Genomic DNA, 22,549 nt, shown 5'->3' with positions numbered 1-22,549 from the left:
TTTCCACGAATGTGTAAAGAAATTCAATGAACAGAACTGCACATTCTAAAAATTAATATTGTCATATTCAGTTAATCAGTTATCCAATCTTCAAATCCATGATAAAATAGTAACCAGAATTCAACGTTTCTGCGATTTTCTTACGGAAGAATTTATCTTATTATTAGTGTGCAAAATAATTTTAAAAATTATGCTCTAAAAACTGTCCTCTCAATTATTAACTTCATTAGTATTGGAGAAATCTTAGTTAATTTTGCGAAATACAGTTTAACGTAAATTACATGGTGCAAGATGTGGATTTTTCATCAGCAGCACCCACGTCTGTGCAACCTCGTTGTTGGCACCATTTCACTACGGCAGGACGCAACATTGCATTTGGTCCGTATACCACCAGAATTTCATGATGAGTCTTTGTGGAATTTACTTGTTTTGCTCACAAAATGTTCAAATGTGTGTGAAATCTTATGGGACTTAACTGCTAAGGTCATCAGTCCCTAAGCTTACACACTACTATTATCCTAAGGACAAACACACACATCCATGCCCGAGGGAGGACTCGAACCTCCGCCGGGACCAGCCGCACAGTCCATGACTGCAGCGCCTCAGACCGCTCGGCTAATCCTGCGCGGCTTTGCTCACAAGAATCGTATTGTGCCACGTACTTCAACTTTGGAGTTCCCACATCATTTCACTTCCACACTGTGATACACCTGTTACCTGTACCAAAGCAAAACTGTATTTTCAGGAGACCCAGAACATGTGCTCTTTTCTGACAATGTCCCACTCATGATGCCCAATGGTCTTACCGTGGAACGACGTATGTATTTACTTTCTGAAGTGGCTACATGGTTAACAGATGGCTCTGAGCACTATGCGACTTAACTTCTGAGGTCATCAGTCGCCTAGAACTTAGAACTACTTAAACCTAACTAACCTAAGGACATCACACACATCCATGCCCGAGGCAGGATTCGAACCTGCGACCGTAGCGGTCGCTCGGCTCCAGACTGCAGCGCCTAGAACCGCACGGCCACTGCGGCCGGCCGTGGTTAACAGATTCATATATAAATACTTCTTCTCTTTCCATACTGTCAATGGAATATAGGGTGTGCATAAATGTTTACACTGATAGCATAACGATGTAACTCTTTATTGGATATAGCAAATGAAAGATACGTTACACGACATATGCCTCTAGTCATTAAATTTTGAACATATAATAAAGTTAATACACGCGTAATAATAAACAATTTTAGATATAATTAAAATTTAATCCTGAAATCACGGTGAACATTTATGGACACCCTGTACAACAATAATATGCCAATTAACAATAAAAAGATTTTCAGGGTCGTTGCCAGGGTTTTAAATCGTGGTGACTAAGAGACAAACGGAATTAGCAGTCAGACTTTGATAGTACTGCTGTTGTGGAAATCATTTAACGAGCGATGGGCGGGCTGCTGGAAGCACGGTTGAATGCACAGTGCAGTCGGCTGGCAGATCTCGAGGCTGGCTGGATGTGGAAGACGGTGCGAGATCGTTAGGCAATGGGTAGAGTTGGATGTCCGGCGTTCTGGCGTTAGTGGCAGTGACGCTCGGAAAACGACTCTCATCAAGGTAATCGTCGATGTTCCTGCTCTGGCATCTCCATGTAAGGTCCCTACTGTATAGTCTCACCAGAAAGTGTAACCTTCGCAGTACTTCAGTCTACTCACTATACACTGCGTTGACAAGTCATGGGATGCCTCCTAATAGCGTGTCTGACCTCCTTTTGCCTGGCGTAGTGCAGCAGATCGACGTGACATGGGCTCAACAAGTCATTGCAAGTTCTCTGCAGAAGTGCTGAGCCGTGCTGCCTTTACAGCTGTCCATAATCGCGAAAGTGTTGCCGGTGCAGGATTGTGTGCACGAACTGACCTCTCGATTATGTCCGGTTAATGTTCAGTGGCATTTACGTCGGGTGATCTGGCTGGCCAAATCATTCGCTCGAATTGCTCAGAATGTTCTTCAAACCACTCGAGAACAACTGTGGCCCAATTGCATCGCGCATAGTCATCCACAAAAATTCCAACATTGTTTGAGATCATGATGTCCATGAATGGATGCAGAAGGTCTCCATGTACCTGAATATAACAGTTTCCTCTCAATCTTCGGTTCAGTTGGACCAGAGGACCTAGTCAGTTCCACGTATACACAGCCAACACCATTATGGAGCCGCCAATGGCTTGCACGGTCCCTTGTTGACAACTTGGGTCCGTAGTTTCGCGGGGTCTGCGCCACAATCTAACCCTACCATCAGTTCTGACCAACTGAAATCGGGACGCATCTGGCCAGGCCAACGCTTTCCAGTCGTTTATGTGCCGACCAATATGGGCACGAGCTCAGGAGATGCGCTGCAGGCGATGTCGTGCTTTTAGCTAAGCCACTAGCGGCAGTCGTCTACTGCCATTGCCCATTAGCGTCAACTTTCGCCACACTATCCTAACGGTTACGTCCGTCGTGTGTTCGACATTGATTTCTGTAGTTATTTCACGCAGTCTTGTTTGTCTGTTAGCACTGACTACCCTACGCAAACGACACTGCCCTCGGTTTTTGTCCGTGGTGAGAAGTAACGCCTGGAATTTGGTATTCTGGACAAGCTTTTGATACTGCGGATCTCGAACTACTGAATTTCAGAAATGGAACGTCCCATGGGTCTAGTTCCAACTATCATTGCAGAGTCTGTTAATTTCCGTCGTGCTGTCATAATCGTATCGGAAGCCTTTTCACGTGAATAACCTGAGTATAGATGAAAGCTCCGATAGATCACAATGTACAGCTTTTTGTGCTACGGTGGGAAATGGCCTGTTGCGAGATACCCGAAAATGGTTCAAATGGCTCTGAGCACTATGGGACTTAACTTCTGAGGTCATCAATCCCATAGACTTAGAACTACTTAAACCTAACTAACCTAAGGACATCACACACATCCATGCCCGAGGCAGGATTCGAACCTGCGACCGTAGCGGTCGCGCGGTTCCAGACTGTAGCGCCTAGAACCACTCGGCCACCACGGTCGGCGAGATACCCGACTCCAAATGACAGTAGCATGCAGTTCCATTTACGGTTTTCTTTCAGAAACTTTTATACCTTGTGTGCGCGAAACTACAGCCGCCTGTATATGTGCATGCAACTATCCCATGATTTTTGTCATTTTAGTGTAAATCTCCATCCTAGTGCTGCGCAGAGTCTCCTCTCTCAGGATGGACGTGCACCTGAATAGGCAACTCATTTTCTTCTTCTGGCCAATAAAATTATTTTTCAACAATTCTCTTAACTGTTGCCGATCACCCACAATTCCCACAATAGAAAGAGAACACGCAATCAGCAATGATCTTATTCCTAGAACACATATCTTCGCTTAGCAAGTCCGTCTCGTTCATTAAATTTTGACCTCCCACACCATGTGGATGTATCCCTTTGTCATTTCTAACCTGGAAAATCTCCACTGCATCTGCAAAGTCTGATTAGACTCTAGCCTGACACTATGGGTTCGTCTACCTGCTCTCTATCCTGATGGTAAGGATTCGTGTCGATAACCGGTATGTTACTTGTCTTGTTCGGACGTACAGTACAGATCTGGGGAACGCCCCGTGGTTTTCCTCAGCTTGAAACTACTCAGGTATTTGCTGGCTCTAGTGTCAGAGGGCTACTGTGTTTGGGACATAGGCTGTGAGTCATTTATGGCTGATAGATCACAATGTACAGCTTTTTGTGCCACTGTGAGCAATGGCCTGTTGCGAGACCTCCGACCCCAAGTGATCGTAGCATGCAGTTCCCTTTGCAGTGTTCTTTCAGAAACTGTTTGAGATGGACGTACATTCACTGACAATAGCAATTTTTGTTGGGTTTGAAAATGATTCTCTATCAGTATCTTTTTACGATCGCAATTCTTGTGCATGTTACGTGATCAGCAGAAGCAACCACCCTGTGTGAACAGACCTCCATGTGCCGACACCAAGCCAGTCTCCAGGAAGCCTCTACAGCTTGAACAACTGCAAATTATGACACTTAGTCATCGACTCTGGTACAGATCGTTCGGCATGATATATAAACACAGCTACTACCGTGAAGTCAGCAAGCAGCAGCATCTAAACCTGACTGAACCACCTTGTCTTCACTGAAGAGCTGAGTCAGTTGTGTGAGGCCCAGTGTGCGACAGAGGGCGCTGTGTCAATAATGCAGCCATTTCTACCACAACTGAGCCCTGAATTCCTGCCCATTGCCTGAGCATCTGGACACTTGGGGTCTCGGGGATGCGAAGCGAGTGCCCAGCCATCCCTGTACCAGCCATGATATCAATGATGGACTTCCATGTCCTGCGCCAGTGGGCATCATGCTGTCTGAAGTGTTCACTGTGGATTAGCTATGCTGTGCCGCTACAACACAGATCAGGAAATGCAAGCCTTCCCTTACTCAGCAGCTACAGTAAGCTACTGACTCAGTGCTTTTCCTTCGCACCGTGTTGGATGTCTGCACACTGGCTGACATATTCAGTTTGGTGCCCAACCACACTAGCAACATCAGAGACCAATAATTGTAAGGAAATTGCAGTAAAGAATTTCTTGTATCTAAGAACTGTCTTCCCATATTATGACTGATGTCAAAAAACTGCTGAAGATCAAGTCAACAATCAGGTTCCGTATTAACCACAACTTCAAAGGGGGAAGAAGAGTGGCTGGACAGAGTGTTGAAGAATTATCTAGGACAGCAAGATATGTAAGTAGCAGTCTGGATTTACATCGTCAGTCGTGCGCTCCTCTACATCTTTGGGTTTGATCTTTCCCTACTCTAACATTCTGCGTGGTGTCTGTTTGTTATATATCGTGTCTCCCTACCACTTTCGCGCAACGACGCTCTGAGCGTGTTTTTTAGGGAATTGACTAGTTTGAACCTGGGACCTGTTGCTGGTAAGGAGACGCCAGACCACACATGACATGTAGAGTTCAGAAGAGTTCAGTGAGACTAGCGATGATATAACCAAATACTTAATGATTTCAGCGTCAGCTCCACTGCACTCCCTGTAAAAGAATCTTAATACTAACTAAATTTAGTGGAAGGGGTTCAAGGCTTTCCTATTTTTAGTTAGCTGGTAAAATAACGTCGAAAAAGCAGTTAAGTTTACCATTGGAAATTTTATTCTACTCACAAAACATTGTTTATAAATTGCACTATTGATAAAAGGAAATGTTTTAATACAGGATGATAAAAACCAATTGGGTTCAACAAAAATGTGAACGAATATTCCCTGAATGGGTTTCCAAGTTCTACAATGGATCGAAGGATGACCTATGCCGTATCACATCTATAATCTAGGTTTAAATTAAGTTTCACAAGAGAGAAAACTATAAAAATGGTCTGCAGTGACCCTCAATTATCATTAATTACTTATCTAACTTGTCGTAAATTACAGTGGCTGATGTGGCTTCTCAATAACTATATAACAGAAAAATCATCGCGTTTCAGATTTTTACTTCAAGTGGCAAATGTGAACACCATGAACTTTAGTTGACGATCGACACTAGTATTACGCAAAAAGGGGGTGTAACAGATGAGACTTCTGCAGTTCTGAGTGAGGCCTTATGCGCTCAAAATGCGGCATCGCGTGCGTTCATTACCATGTCGGTGTTCGTCAGGGGGCGGTGGGCAGCACAGCTCTGCTCACCTCACCGTCTCGGAAGCAACTCTCCTTAACTTCTCCTTACTACAATTTACCGAAGTTGGTTTAAAAAAACTATCTGGCTGTGTTTTTTCTGACCAATCAAGGTCTCAATGTTAACCTTAAGCTCCGCCTACAAAAATTCTGTCTATCCAATGAGAAACGTTATACTTTTCGTGGTGGGGCAATGTTTTTAAAGTTTGCAACGTAACAGAGACGCGAAAAAGTCTCACGCTAAAACTTGCAGCTGGTGTGGTCCTTTTAGCGTTATTGTAAGATCTATACTGTTCTTCTAAAGGGCTCTATCTTTTAACATGGGCTGGGGGGGTGGTCCTGACGTAACAGAGACGCGAAAAAGTCTCACGCTAAAACTTGCGGGTGGTGTGGCCCTATTTGTGTTATCGTAAGATCTATACTGTTCTTCTGGAGGGCTCTAGCTTTTAACATGTGATGGGGGGTGGTCCTAGTGGTTAGCTGGAGACGTGGGTGTCCGTCCCTTATCGTAGGGCCTTCAGCTTAACACGGTTCTGCTCTCGGCTTCTGTTCTCGTTTCTCCCCTCGGAACTGCATTTGTCTCACGGTGGGAAGGTATGGCATGCATTTAGGCATTCTTGTGTTAGTCTGTGGTATTCCATTTGTTCACTCGTTACTCGTATTACTTTGGTTAATTTAATGTCACGATTTATTCGGAGCTATGTGACATACTGCTGGATTTGCTTATCATGTCAGGGTTTTCATGGAAGGTGTTGTTGGATTTGCCTGACACCTTACACTACTTTTGCCACAATCTTGGTGTTAGGTACCATTATAGTGATCGGTGACGGAGCAAGGGCTGAACCCTACGTTTCGCAACTTGCATGCAATGCACTTTGCCTGGGCGTTCCGCTCCGTGCACAGAGACTCATCCTGTAGTTTGTTGGGGATATCGAGGGAAGGGGCATCACGCCAGTAAGCGCCGAGTGTGTGCGTGATTAAGGCATGGAAAACCCTGCGTTTCCTAAAAATATCAGTTATTTCTTAACGATAAGCCAGAACAGGCATAAGGTTTGTATTGTGAAGAAGAATTCTATAGTGTAAATGTTTTACGGTAAAAATGGAAATGAGTGTGTGGCGTCATTGGCTGGGAGGCCCCTTACGAGGCAGGTCCAGCCGCCTTGGTGCAGGTCTTATTACATTCGACGCCACATTGAGCGACCTGCGCGCCGGATGGGGATGAAATGATGACGAAGACAACACCCAGTCCCTGAGCTAAGGACGTTTATAGGATTACTATACATCAAAACTGGGACTGGTATAGTGCCTGTAGTTACGATAATTGTAGGATTATTGTACAGCACAGGTAGGGTTGATATAGTCTTGTACCAAGTCAGTGTTACCACTAGATAAATTTCTCTGAGCTTGAGGAATTATTAATGCATTAACAAAGAATGAAAGGAGTAATAGATTATGGCATTTTGGATACAGTCACGACTCACAATGTCTCGAGAACACAACCAAAGCTAAGTTACCATGAATCTCCTGCTATTGTATATGCGGCGATCGAAAAATTTCCATTTGAGGGTGTTGCTGCAACGTATGTGCAACGTAGAGCGACTCCGAAGCAGATATATAAGCACCAACGGGCAAGGGATCAGTGTGGCAACAGTGTCTTTCCAACGTGCCCATGGTAAATGCGGAAACGTGAACTATGGCGACGTTATTACCAGATGCGCACAAACTGGAGCATCTTGCTGTTATTCGTTTCTTGACTGCCGTAGGACAAACACCGGCAGACATCCATCGGATAGTGAAGAACGTGTAAGGGGTAGCATGTCTGAAAAACACCATAGCAGAATACAGCACGACAAGGTGTGCTACTGCTTCATGTTAAAGAACGTCCCCATATTGCAAATGTTGTAAAGCAAAAGTTTCGTCAGCTCAAGTTGGAGACACTCGAGCACCAGCCCTATATTTTTGATCTCTCCACATGCGATTACCACGCCTTCAGTTCCCTAAAAAAGGCCTTTACGGGTCAACGAATCCAGTAGGCCAAGGGTGTGCGACAGGCAGTTACGGACTTCTACAGGCAGCAGAACATGTGTTTCACCAAACGCGTATCTCCAGCAAGGTGTGTCAGTGGAATGATGGCCTCAGTACTCACAGCGATTTTGCCTAATTGGCATACCGACTCTGGACTGTACAGCCTTTGAACAGAAAATTTCTGATCACCCCTTATAAATAAACTTTCCCGAATTGCTGATATGAGTGTTGTCCAGAAAGTAAGTTCCAATTGGTCACGAATTGGACACCACAGTGAAAACCCAATGAAGCTTTGCATCAAGACGCTCTTTTCAGTTGTGAGCGAGTAAAGGTGCCTGGAACAACGGTGTCTCCCGTCAAGTAGGAGGGCCCACTGAGAGGCTTCGCCTTAATGAATGCAGCCCACCTAACACAACTGCCACGCGCTTCCTTCTTCATGGCAATTCTCAGCCGCACTCTGCAGGGGTAGTGAAGACGCCCCTGGAACCTTTTCGATGGAAAGTGTTCGATCACCCACAACAAACGCTGGATAGGAAGACAACAGTTGGGCACAGACTACGCGCTATAGACCAGCATAGAGAATTATTGGAAAGCACGGGTGGCTGCCTTATATGACGATGGTGTTGGAAAAGTGGTATAACGCTCCGACAAATGTCTAAGTCAGAGTGGCGACTATGTAGAGAAGTATCTGGAAAGTGTAGCTAACACTTGCAAATTAAATGTTTCTGATTTTCACTGTGGTTTCCATTTAGCGACGGACTGGGAATTACTTTCTGGCCAACCCTCGTATTTAAGAATATGGAGCAAAAGGACAGTGCGTGTACTGCAGAATCATGGAGGCCAGTAACGTCAAACGATACAGTAATGCACGAACCATTCCGTTTGTATTGTTCAATTTTGTTTCTCATAAGTTAAGAAAGGATTTAGATCACAATGTATGTGCTCTCCTTGTTAGCCGTTAATGACTGGTAGTAGTAAACTTGTGGATTGTATGCAGGGAGGAGTAGATGGAAGCAAATCAAATTGTAGCATTAGGAAGCAACGCTGATACCTGCTACCACCCACAAGCTATGTACTGACAAGAAACAATCTGACAAAGGACAGAATCAACAGTGAATAAAAAACTCTGTAGAGCCAAGTTCTAGTGTGGTCAGAAAAGTAACCATGAGTGAAGTTAAAAAAGTGATATGTAAATACTTGTGGAGAAATTAGTGCCTGTATTACAGCAAAATTTTCAACGAAAATCCGAGGGCGGATTTCTTTTCTTAGGAGGGAGGAGTTCTAAGAGAATAAAACTGTGGTAGAACTTGAAGCAACGGACAGAGGCCAGATAATTAATCAGGCCACAGCAACAGACAGCCAGCACTGATCACTGAACTGCATGATCACCAGAAGTAACCGCATTTGTGTCAACAGGCCTCTTTGTTCCGGCCCAGTCCAGTCTTCAGGAAGTCTCTACAGGCCAGGCCACTGCTAATTATGACAAGTGGTCATTGACTCTGTTCCGGATCGTTCGGCATGACAAACAAACACAGGCATCATCGCGCAGTCAGTAGCAGCAGCAGCAGCATTTAATTTCGACCTAACCAGCTTGTCGTGATCGAACAGGTGGGGCAGTCATGTGACGCCCAGTCTGACGGAGAGCACTGTGGTGATGACACAGCCGTATCTGCCACCCTCAGGCCACGAATCCCTGCCCATCTGCTGAGCATCTGAGCGCTCGGGCACCTCAGCACTTTGCCACTGTCTTGGGAGTACGAAGTGTGGGCCCAACCATCCCCGCCCCTCCTGAGGTATCAACAAGTGACTTCCATGTCCTGCACCACTGGGCGTGGTTAAGTCTGACGTGTTCAGTGCAGAGCAGCTGCATCTGGCCGACACTACACAGGCTAGGAAATGCGAGCCTTCCCTTATGCAGCAGCAGCGGTAGAGGTGCCCGCTCACCACTAGGGTTATCAGAATCCAGTGATTGAAAACAAACAGCAGTAAAGAAGTTACTGTATCTACGAACTACATTCTCCTGCTCCATCTGCGTCTATCTTTGACAGAGTACCGCCACCACACCCAGCCCTCCTGCAACGCCAGTTAAAAATGTATTCACATTGAGCAGTCCGTGTTGATACGTCAACAAAGTGTGCAACTTCGTTCACGTTGTGGTTATGGACACGCCCAATTCACAATAGTACCTTTCTGCCATTACGTAACATCTTCATGTTGACACATCTTACTGTGTTGATTCCATACAATGGACTAATATATACACAGCGCTTCTCTGCCATGACTTGCGTCTGGAGTAGACTGGTATCGGTTGAACAACCCTTCCATAACAACCACAGATGGTTTCGTTCAGTGTCTTATCTACAGTGACGTATGAGATGGAGCTTCAGTTAGTAGGAATGAGGAGGAACTCAGCCTTGTTGAAGAGGTCAATTTGAAAGTTGTGGAAGTGAAAAGCATGGCAAAATACGCTCACTAAACAGAATGTTAGTCACATATTTAATAGAGAAAATTTATTGCTCTGGAGTACTGCAGATGCCATAGAACTGGTACCGTGCAGTCATGTAATCCTCCATCGCTAAATTAAATGAAAACTGATCATAATGTTAGGATGGATATAGGTAACACAATTACTTTTGCGTTGATGTGAAAGTACAGAGAAAATATAACACCTATTAGAATTTCATGTTGCCGTACGTAACTGCATTTGTGCTTGTATTGCCAATATGCCAGTTACTTCACATTTCATGAACTGTTTCCTGACAGGCACAGAATATACAGATATTTCGCAGTCTGCCGAGTGAAGTGTAAGCAGAAAACCTAATTTAAATATGACATTTATGACCATAACTTTTAGATAACGGTACAGAAGTTAGTTTAATTTTCGTTTTGTGTAAACGTCTTTGGATATTTTTGAATTTACTACATCAACGATTTTTCTTTTCTACACTGCAATTAAAATGTTTTCTGATTAAAATTTGATAGTAGGTAGTGGCAAAAAACGTTTCTAGGGGGTGACTGTATGACAACCCCTATTACACAATTGGCGTCAGCTGTGTATTTGGCACAAGACACAACATTATGCTCTAGTTGCTGCCTGAGAGGAATATCTAGTAACCGACGGATTGCCTCCACTGCTCGATGCGTTCATATGTCAATCAGAAAGGTATGAAATTTGGGTATATAACTTGCTGTCGGTCATTAGAGCCAGGAAAGAAACTCAGATTAGGCAAGGATGTGGAAGGAACTCGGGAGTGTTGTATTTAATGGAGCCATGTCAGCATACAACTTAAGCTATTTTGGGAAGCCACGAAAGCCTCAAGTCTGGAGGAGCATTTGAACTCTACTCATTGGCAGTGGGAGTTTAATGTCTCAACTATTGCACCACTTCACTGATTTTCATCAGAAAGTATTCTTCCAATCAAGGTACTTTTCACTCGTCTCTCTTCTGTCTTCCTGTAGCACTACCATAAATTTTGAAAGATGACTATAAGTAAAAATGGTGACTAATGCATTTCTGCAAAAGTGTTGTACCTGATCAAGGGCTGTGGTATTTCTGTAGGGTGTCACCAGCTTCGATATCCAGTCCACGCCGTCGTCCTGTGGGTGATGCACGACGAAGGTGTTAGCCGGTGCCCAGGGCTGGACAGCTGCCAGCGCTACAAGCACCAACGCCACCTGGCGGATAACCGCTGTACTCCCGCCATGCGATTTCTCCTGGTCACCAGTCATTGCGCTGGCAGGAACACAGGGCTTCCTTCTCTGTGCCAGGCAGCACGAAATAGAGCCCAGAGGGGCACTACTATTTATGCTTCTTAGAAGATTTCTGTATCACGGAACAAATAAAATTGATTACTAACGATCCATTATAAAAAGCAGATAACTTAAAACTTTCATCAATTAACAGAAAACAAAAGCAGCATATTTTCCCCAGAAAGAAATGTTTCTTCTCCTGAAAGTTACGAAAAATACTTCTTCCGGCGTTACATGATACAAACGTTGAACTACCTATGCCAAGAAATTTCTTTTATGCAAAGTAAAAATATATTACGGTGTTAGTTGGGTCTTACATGTCTGTATGTTTAAGTTTCATACTAATATTATAACACTATTAAAGTGTACCTTGTTTGCATCAATGTACTTGCTGCTGGGGCAACATATCTGTACAGGTGGTAGTCATAAAGTTCTGATTATCACCTCGAAAAAAGTCAAACCATAAAACTTGGTGCTACTATAGTCCTCTACACAGTCAGGCTGCAGTGCGCCACATTTTTTTCCAACGATGATGATATTAGATTAGTTATTCATTCCATAGACCCACAAAAGAGGGGATCCTCCTGGGTGTGGAACATGTCAGATAAACACATTACAAAAATGTAATTAGAAAAACTTGAGTTTCATTAATTTTAATGATCCTCAGTCAATAAACAGTAAAATTATGTACATGAATTAAAATTAAACTTCTAATATTTACAGGTTTAATACTTACATCCGCTTTCATTAAATCCATCATTCACACAGAAGCTAGTTACTTGGCTATTACAACCAAGTATTGTCAAAAATTAAAGTAAATTATTCGTTTCAGTGACCCTCAGTTAAGAACAGTCAAATTATGTACAAGATTTAAAATTAAACTTGCACTATTTACAGACATAAGACTTACATCTGCTTCCCATACATCCATCATTCACACAGTAGATAGTTACTTGGATTTTACAACCAAGTATTGTCAAAAATTAAAGTATAAAAAATTTTCATTAAAATGGTTTCTGCACTTGTTGAGAAATTCATGGACGGAATAGGAGATGGCCACTAAATTTTTTTAAAAAAAATTATGTTTAAATAGTGCCTTGTCTGAAAGTAAACTCTTAATAGTTGCTGGTAACTTATTCAAAATATGCGTTGCTTAATATTGGACTCCTTTCTGGGCAAGAGTAAGTGATATTAAATCTGTATGTATATTGTTCTTATTCCTAGTATTGATACTGTGTACTAAGCAGTTAGTTGGAAAAAGAGATGTATTACTTACAACAAACTTCATTAAGAAATAAATATACTGAGAAGCTGTGGTTAGTATGCCCAATTCTTTGAATAGGTTTCGACATGATCTTGGTTTTACACTACACGTTACTCTTATTATACGCTTCTGTACTCTTAAAAATTTTTTTGCGGTTTGTGGAGCTACCCCAAAATATGATACCAAATGACATAATGCAGTGAAAATAAGCAAAATATGCCAGTTTTTTATATTTATATCTCCTCTGTCTGACAAATTCACATTGCAAACACAGACTTGTTTAGGCACTTTAGCATTTCGATAGGATGTCGCTCCCAACTGAATTTACTATCAAGTTGTAATCCCAAGAATTTTACACTGTAAACTTCTCCTATTTACATCTCATCATATTTTATACACACACTAGAAGGAAGTTCTGAACTGCATATAGTGGGTCTTTTCAAAGTTTATGACAGTGAATTGGCTATGAACCACTTATCAGTGTCAGTAAAAATTTGATTATCTGCCCTTTCTAAATTTATATTTGATTTGCTATTTATTGCAAAGTTTGTCTCATCTGCAAATAAGACAAACTTGGCATCTGGTAATGTAACAGATGACAGATCATTAATATACACAAGAAAAAGTAGTGGACCTATTATGGAACCTTGGGGAACACCACATGTAATTTCTTCCCAGTCAGATTATGTCTGATTGCCTACTGTGGAGGTGTTACATAATGACACCCTTTGTTTTCTATTTGTAAGATATAACTGAAACCACTTTGCAGCACTACCAGTGACGCCATAATGTTTTAATTTACTTAAAAGAATGCTGTGATTCACACAGCCAAACGCCTTTGACAGGTCACAGAATATGCCAGTTGCCTCTAATTTGTTGTCCAATGAATTAAGGACATTTTCAATATAAGTGTAAATAGCCTTCTCAATATCAGAAACCTTATGAAACCCAAACTTTGACTTTGACAGTATGTTATTTTCACTAAGGTGATAAAGTAGATGCTTGAACATAACACTTTCAAAGATTTTTGAAAAAGCTGGCAGAAGTGAGATCGGTCGGTAATTTGATGGCATTTCTTTGTCCCCTTTCTTGTGGATAGGTATAGCTTCAGCATATTTAAGCCAGTCCAGGAATGTCCGTGTGATAAGTGATTGATTACACAAATAACTTAAGATATGACTAAGCTCTCCTGAAAATTCTTTTATTAAATTTGTTGATATGTTATCATAACCACTAGAATGCTTTCATTTCAGGGACTTTACTATGGATTCTATCTCTTAGGGTGAAGTAAGTGTTAATTCCATTTTACTGAGATTGCTTGTGTGCACTGGTATCAGATACTCCATTGCATTATTTACTGTACCTGACAACCCCATGCTATCAGTAACACAGACAAAATAGTTGTTTAAATGGTTTGGAACACAACATGCGTTTGTTACCAAGGTTTCATTTATTTTTAGAGGTATTTGTTCCTCCTCATTTCTGATCCTACCTGTCTCTGACGTAATTATATCCCATATTGTTTTTATTTTATTGCTGGATGTATTTATCTTCTTCTCATAATGCAGGGGTTTAGATTTCTGGATAACTCTCTTCAATATTTTGCAGTAATTTTTGTAATCAGCTGTAATGCTAGTATCAAAGGTGTCCCTAAATATCAGATAGTTTCCTTTTTGTCTCACATGATATCTTTATCTCTTGTGTCATCCATGGTTTCTTATTAGACTTCTGCTTAATTTGAGTGACCTTCAAGGGAAAACAATTTTCAAATAAGGTGCTAAATTTATTAATGAATGTTTTGTGTTTTCCATTTGTGTCTTGGATATATAATTAATTTCTTTGAGGAATCTCCTAAATTTCTCAGTTTTTGACTGCTTTATTGGCCTTCTGTACTCAGTTCTTATAGATGTTTTACCCTGACAATTTTCAAAATTTAATGTTAGGTGTTGCATGTCATGATCAGATTGCCCATTTACTACTGGTTTTGTAATGTGGCTTAGTTGCCTAGAATTGTCCATAAAGAAATTATCAATGGCAGTCTTAGAATATTTGTATACCCTAGTTGGGAAATTTACAGTAGAAATTAAATTGAATGACAATGTAACTGATTTCAGTAACTCTTCACTGAAAGTGTTTTTCAGGACATCTATATTAAAATCACCAGCAACCACTAGTTCTTTGTTTTTTAATTTTAGATGAGATAATAAATCTTCAAGACCGTTTATAAACAGGTTGAAATTTCCTGAAGGTGCTCTGTAGATGGCTACTATTAGAAAGGACCTATTATGAAATTCTGTCTGTTGCACACGCTTCTAAGTGCTGCTCTAAGCAAAAATTTATTAATGTCAATATCCTTAAATTTAAAACTGTTTTTAACAAATGTGGCAACGCCTCCTTTCTCCATATTTTGTCTACAGAAGTAAGAGGCTAACTTAAATTCTGTAAGGTTTAACATATCTATACTAGTGGTCACATGATGTTCAGAGAGGCAGATAATGTCAACTGGGTTCCATGACTCTAATTCATCAATGCACATAAGTAGTTCATTAATTTTACTTCTAAGCCCTCGAATATTTTGATGCACTAAAGATAGTTGGCATTTCACTTTTACTGAGATGAAATCGGGTGGAAATAAAATTTCTGCTGATTGCTGTAAATTTTTAACCAACAGCTGTGTTCCCTGATCCAATGTGCCAGGAACATCCTTTATGATTTCTTTCTCAAACTGAAGGTTTGTTTCAATATTTACTTCTCTCAGAACTTGACTTCGTTCTGTCCCACCTTTCCTAAAAAAGATGTTGCTCCAACACGTATGACCACTGGTATATTACCACTCATGGCTGTGCCTCCCCCCCCCCCCTTACATTTCCTGCTATTAGCCCAGCCAGTTTACCCTTCCCTTTCCTGTTGAGATGTAGGCCATGTCTTGTATAATTCCACCTACTGAGAGAATCAACAGGAACCAAACGAATATGTGAAGCCGCACCCGACCCAAGTAACCGTTGTAACTCCAAATTAGCTCTTCCGAGAGAAGAGTTTAGATGTGGTTGGTCATGGTCTCAGAACAGACACAAATTCAACACTGGTATGTCTCGTTGCTGATGCAATCTTGCCAGGTCACACTCTACATTGTTCCCAGGATCTCTGTCAATACTATTGCTTGGCCCACCCACAATAATCATGGTGTCTTCCTTGGTAAAATCTTTACAGAGAGAACTGAAATCCCCTGCCACTTGACTCAAACCAACACTAGGTTTTAAAAAAAATGTGACCTGGTATTCTGATCCTAACTGGTCCTGCAAAAGTTGGCCTACACCTCTGGCATGTGAACTACCTAACAAAACTTTCTTTCTCTGCTGACTTCCCCACATTCTTATTCAATTTTCTAATGAAAGTTTGTTGTGCCCCCTCTACACCTACCTCTGTCTGAGGCTCATCAGTTTCTAACTGAAGGAACGGGTCAAACTTATTCTTCTCATTTCACCATAAAGCTGTCTGACAAAGTTCTAGGTCTGTTCCTCCTGTTACCTGTTGCCACTTCCCACTTCTCTTTACCCTTTTCCCTCCTTAACCTGTTCAGATCTTCCCTAGCTTACTCTAACTTGAAAAGGAATTAAAAAATGATGTAATTTAATCTCAAAGATACAAGAAGAAAATTTGTTCGACTGTCATACCAGAGGAATACTCTGAAAAACTGTTTTATCCTTGATAGACAAAGGACTAATTTAGAGATTCGTTTATTACTTCTAGTATTAACTACCTTTTTGTTCTGATGTGCTGGCGTAAAGAGGTACAGTATAATTTCTTGTCTATGTGTGTGTTAAATGAAGACGTTAAATGCTTAAAAATGTGTTTTATAATTTCTGTCAAGATCAAGCCCAAATCCCATACCAATGGAGTACAAATTATTCTGTTAATTCGAGAAGGCGAATTTTAGATGGAGGCGACGATCTGCACGACGGCGCTGCTCAACAATAGAGGTACGTGATTGTGCTCACTACTTTCCTTTGGTGGCCGCTAAGATTAATTCCGATGTGTTTTTTTCCGAGACATTCAGAACCTGCAATCTTCCTTTTCGTATAAAAATAGGAGTCCGTTAGAAAAGGAAATATTCTTAAATTTAAATAATTGCAATTCTTTTATCCAGGCCTCGGGGAATGATAGAACGTACGTGCCTCTACCCTGATTGTACGTTCGCAATCTCCGAGTGTGTTACGACGTAATTATTTCACGAAAAAAAAAATTAAGGTAGATCTTTCTCATCAGATCGCAACCACTCGCACGGGAATGTACGTACCCTCTGAATGTGTCTAGTCAGTCGTGCGCATTGTTCTAAAACTTTTCTGTTGATATTCAGTGGACTGCATCTCCGTAATTAATTTTTGTTTATGCCGCAAATCGCACTTCACGCGAAGTATTTATTACGCAAGTTTCAGGCTCCATTTAATGTCAAAAATTTCGAAGTACGGCTGACTAAGCAAACCGCTACAATAATTTCATATCTACAACTACAATAACACAAAACAACAATAACATAACAGAGAGGGTCCATTACAAACTGTGCCTGAAAGGCACCAATTTTCCCCTCTTTTCTTGTCTCTACTAAATACCCTACAGAACCACTGATGAGTCTGATCCACTTCCCCATTTCCCAAGCCGCTACAGTCACCCCAATGGAATAAACTACTGCAGCCATCACACCAAACCCCGGAGCTAACAATTCTACGGCACGTCAGGCACTTTTCGCTCATGGTAAAAATCTTACTTGGGCGAGAATAAGTCAAATTAACTTACTGAAAAACAAGAAAACACATTTACGAAAGGTTAGGTCTAGTCTCAATCGCATGTAAACAAACTTACTTCAGTGACAATAAGTTAGATTACCGAAAAAAGAAGAAAAACACGTTCACAAAAATTAGGCCTAGTCGCGACTGTATGTAAACAGAGATGATATGGCGCTGGCCATGGTTGTAGAGCTCTGCATTTTTGGTATTCACCTCAGAAAACACCTCGTCGTGACTCTGGGAATATCAGCCACGCAATGGTTTTTTCATCCGTGAAAAGGAGGAGTCATTAAAGAGGCATCGGTTTGGCAAGTTTTTTCCGAGCAGTTGACGAAACCAGAGAGCGACATCATTTGTCATGTTCAAAATGTGCTAAATATTGACAACTGGTCTTTGACTGATTTTCACTTTTTATACTTTCACCGCAAATATGACACGCTTGTGATCGAGCTCCAGGCACTCCACTTCTATTGCGATTCCATCACCACAGTGAGGGTGGTCTGTCACTTGGTTCTTCGTCACTCAGACTTGTTTGGCTACAATGGAAGCGTTTGCGCCACCTAACCACCATGTCATATGGTGGAGCGTTGTTGCTGTACCCTTGCAACAACTCAGAATGGATTGCTGTAGCGTTGTTCTCGTTCAAGAGCAGAATACAAATCATCGGTTGACGCTTCGCTTTATGGATGGGCCATTTTGTTTTCGTCCCTCTAGCGTCGTATTATGGTGCTGCGATGCGGTGATTTCAGTGTGTACCAGAAGTATAGAAATGCACTTGTAAACAACAAAATTAATTAATTACCTTTATTTCTCGAAGTGATAATAAATACTTTATGGCTACCCATAATAAACAAGGTCAATTTAGTGTGTGCACGGAAAAGCAACAAGTTACCCGTTCCTTTTATAGACTTGTAATTTTGTAATGCTTATTTTAAATGTCTGTTTACTATTTTTTTATTAATTCGTATGTTATAGTATACTTTCCGACCATGTTGTCTTTAACGACTTCGTCTGTGTCGTCTCTCACTCTGTGTTCTTCATCTCTTCATTTGTGTATCTTTATCTGTCTTTTTTACTCATTTCTTAGGAGTTAGTTTAATGTAAACATCCGCGTACTGCTCTACGTCAATTGTTCTCTCTTGATTAAGCTTGGTTTGTTTGTACCACCTGACATATACTTGTATACCATCTTTGTTGTGTTAATCCACACACATTCATTTTACTCTTACTTTTACACTGTTTCTGTTTACACTCCGTTACTCTTACTTAAATTTGCATGATTTGAGTCAATACATAATGTTACATACTCTGCAAGTTCCTGTTTTGTTTGTGATAACTTGTATGTGGTGATTTAATCATTGTTTTACATAGTTCACACTGTGATATACCCACATTAGTTTCGACACAGTGCTATGAATCCTTGTATTGTGCACTGTATAACTGTTGCAACAATCTACACTAGTTTGATTCACTTTGTGTCACACTGTTTACAATCTTTGTTAGTAATATGTGTTTCAAATCAGCCATTATTAATAACATGTTGTAATGGAAAATGGCCTTCAGTAACACTCTCGTCTTAACCTTATTAGACATCCCTTTGGATGATATTAAAAGCGTCTTAATGCTCAGTACGCTTGTAATTGTAGTCACTAATCTTATGTTATCTGGATTCCTGAGCGGCTATATGATTATGTTAACAAACTTATGCTCACAACTGTTCTTTTATCACTTGGGATATTCAATGTGTTGGAGTTAGTGTCCCCTTCAGTGCCATTATTTATGTGATGATGTTTCTATGTCTCTTGAGCCTACATTTGTCTGCGGAAATTTGCTCTGAGCAAGACGGCTATGAAAGACGTATGTTGTTTTTGTACCTCGTTCATTGATTATACACTGAAGCGCCAAAGAAGCTGGTACAGGCATGAGTATTCAAATACAGAGATATGTAAACAGGCAGAATACGGGGCTGCGGCCGACAACGCCTACACAGGGCTATTACAAATGATTGAAGCGATTTCATAAATTCACTGTAGCTCCATTCATTGACATATGGTCACGACACACTACAGATACGTAGAAAAACTCATAAAGTTTTGTTCGGCTGAAGCCGCACTTCAGGTTTCTGTCGCCAGAGCGCTCGAGAGCGCAGTGAGACAAAATGGCGACAGGAGCCGAGAAAGCGTATGTCGTGCTTGAAAAGCACTCACATCAGTCAGTCATAACAGTGCAACGACACTTCAGGACGAAGTTCAACAAAGATCCACCAACTGCTAACTCCATTCGGCGATGGTATGCGCAGTTTAAAGCTTCTGGATGCCTCTGTAAGGGGAAATCAACGGGTCGGCCTGCAATGAGCGAAGAAACGGTTGAACGCGTGCGGGCAAGTTTCACGCGTAGCCCGCGGAAGTCGACGAATAAAGCAAGCAGGGAGCTAAACGTACCACAGCCGACGGTTTGGAAAATCTTACGGAAAAGGCTAAAACAGAAGCCTTACCGTTTACAATTGCTACAAGCCCTGACACCCGATGACAAAGTCAAACGCTTTGAATTTTCGGCGCGGTTGCAACAGCTCATGGAAGAGGATGCGTTCAGTGCGAAACTTGTTTTCAGTGATGAAGCAACATTTTTTCTTAATGGTGAAGTGAACAACACAATGTGCGAATCTGGGTGGTAGAGAATCCTCACGCATTCGTGCAGCAAATTCGTAATTCACCAAAAGTTAACGTGTTTTGTGCAATCTCACGGTTTAAAGTTTACGGCCCCTTTTTCTTCTGCAAAAAAAAAACGTTACAGGACACGTGTATCTCCACAACTGGAGACCGACAGCGCCGACTTCATCTTTCAACAGGATGGTGCTCCACCGCACTTCCATCATGATGTTCGGCATTTCTTAAACAGAAGATTGGAAAACCGATGGATCGGTCGTGGTGGAGATCATGATCAGCAATTCATGTCATGGCCTCCACACTCTCCCGACTTAACCTCATGCGATTTCTTTCTGTGGGGTTATGTGAAAGATTCAGTGTTTGAACCTCCTCTACCAAGAAACGTGCCAGAACTGCGAGCTCGCATCAACGATGCTTTCGAACTCATTGATGGGGACATGCTGCGCCGAGTGTGGGAGGAACTTGATTATCGGCTTGATGTCTGCCGAATCACTAAAGGGGCACATATCGAACATTTGTGAATGCCTAAAAAAACTTTTTGAGTTTTTGTATGTGTGTGCAAAGCATTGTGAAAATATCTTAAATAAAAAAGTTATTGTAGAGCTGTGAAATCGCTTCAATTGTAATAACCGTGTATAAGACAAGTGTCTGGCGCAGTTGTTAGATCGGTTACTGCTGCTGCAATGGCAGGTTTCAAGATTTAAGTGAGTTTGAACGTTGTGTTATAGTCGGCGCACGAGCGATGGGACACACTATCTCCGCGGTAGGGATGAAGTGGCGATTTTCCTGTACGACTATTACACGAGTGTACCGTGAATGCCGGCCGCTGTGGTCGATCGGTTCTAGGTGCTTCAGTCCGGAACCACGCGGCTGCTACGGTTACAGGTTCGAATCCTGCCTCAGGCCTGGATGTGTGTGATATCCTTAGGTTAGTTAGGTTAAAGTAGTTCTAGGTCTAGGGGACTGATGACCTCAGATGTTAAGTCCCATAGTGCTTAGAGCCATTTGAACCATTTTTTTGTACCGTGAATATCATGAATCCGGTGAAACATCAAATCTCCGACATCGCTGCGACCGGAAAAAGATCCTGCAAGAAGGGAACAACGACGACTGAAGAGAATCGTTCAACGTGACAGAAGTGCAATCATTCCGCAAATTGTGTTCGGGTATGAAATCCATGGATCCTGCATATCAGCAAGGGACTGTTCAAGCTGGTGAAAACTCTGTAATGGTGTGGTGCGTGTGCAGTTCGGGTGATACAGGGCCCCTGATACGTCTAGATACGACTCTGATAGGTGACACGTACGTAAGTATCCTGTCTGATCACCTGCATCCATTCATGTCCATTGTGCATTCCGACGTACTTGGGCAATTCCAGCAGGACAATGCGACGCCCCACACGCCCAGAACTGCTACAGAGTGGCTCCAGGAATCCTCTTCTGAGTTTAAACACTTCCGCTGGTCACCAAACTCCCAAGACGTGGTGTTCAAAAGAGATTTCCCCCACCCCCCCACCCCCTCCCCTCGTACTCTAACGGATTTACGGACAACCCTGCAGGATTCATGGTGTCAGTTCCTTCCAGCATTACTTCAGACTAGTCGAGTCCATACCACGTCGTGTTGTGGTACTTCTGCGTGCTCGCGAAGGCCCTACACGAAATTAGGCAGGTGTACCAGTTTCATTGGCTATTTATTGTAGAATCAATTAACTTAACTAGGAATCATATTAATTTTTGTGTTTTTTAATTGTATGGTGTGATTCTAATGCCCAGAGGAAGTGTCTGCATAACCTACATTTTATTTTAAGTTCCCTTTCTGATCAGCATTTTATACTCTGCGTCTGTTCACTGCATTTCATGACAATATAAGTTTATCTAGGTGTTGGGAGGTATTTATGCTCTGCCTTGGTTGGGGAGGGCTGGGAGTGTCCGTTAGATTTCGTGACACAATCGCAGGATAGGCGCACTAAAATAAAGGAGGAACGGACAGCGCCGGCCGGAGTGGCAGAGACGTTCTAGGCGCTACAGTCTGGAACTGCGCGACCGCTACGGTCACAGGTTCGAATCTTGCCTCGGGCATGGATGTGTGTGATGTCCTTAGGTTAGTTAGGTTTAAGTAGTTCTAAGTTCTAGGGGACTGATAACCTCAGAAGTTAAGTCTCATAGTGCTCAGAGCCATTTTTTTTGAACGGACAGCGTCACATTCCTGTGTGGCCTAAGTCACTGTGCGTGCACGGATGGGGAAACGGTCGTTCCCCATTCATTTTTAGGCGAGGGGTTTCACTAGCTCTGCAGATTTCTCGAGAGCAGCTACTCGGAACAAGTGGTAGATTTATCTATGAGCAAGGGCGCCAGAAGGATGCATTCAT

The 22,549-nt window shown here is 42.0% G+C and overlaps 1 protein-coding gene across 1 annotated transcript in view; it reads right to left on the bottom strand.

The window, feature by feature from the left end:
- Positions 1-22,549, bottom strand: part of LOC124776470 — a 92,962-nt gene that overhangs the window by 33,973 nt on the left and 36,440 nt on the right. The window contains exon 2 of the mRNA XM_047251482.1: positions 11,249-11,540. Within this exon, the coding sequence (XP_047107438.1) occupies positions 11,249-11,446 (198 nt within the window). The 5' untranslated portion in view covers positions 11,447-11,540. The remainder of the gene's footprint in view (positions 1-11,248; positions 11,541-22,549) is intronic.

Source organism: Schistocerca piceifrons, chromosome 2, assembly GCF_021461385.2.
Source record: "Schistocerca piceifrons isolate TAMUIC-IGC-003096 chromosome 2, iqSchPice1.1, whole genome shotgun sequence".
Taxonomy (NCBI): Eukaryota; Metazoa; Arthropoda; class Insecta; order Orthoptera; family Acrididae; genus Schistocerca; species Schistocerca piceifrons.
The sequence above is the reverse complement of the archived record's forward strand: the minus strand, read 5'-3'. Positions and strand labels throughout refer to the sequence as shown.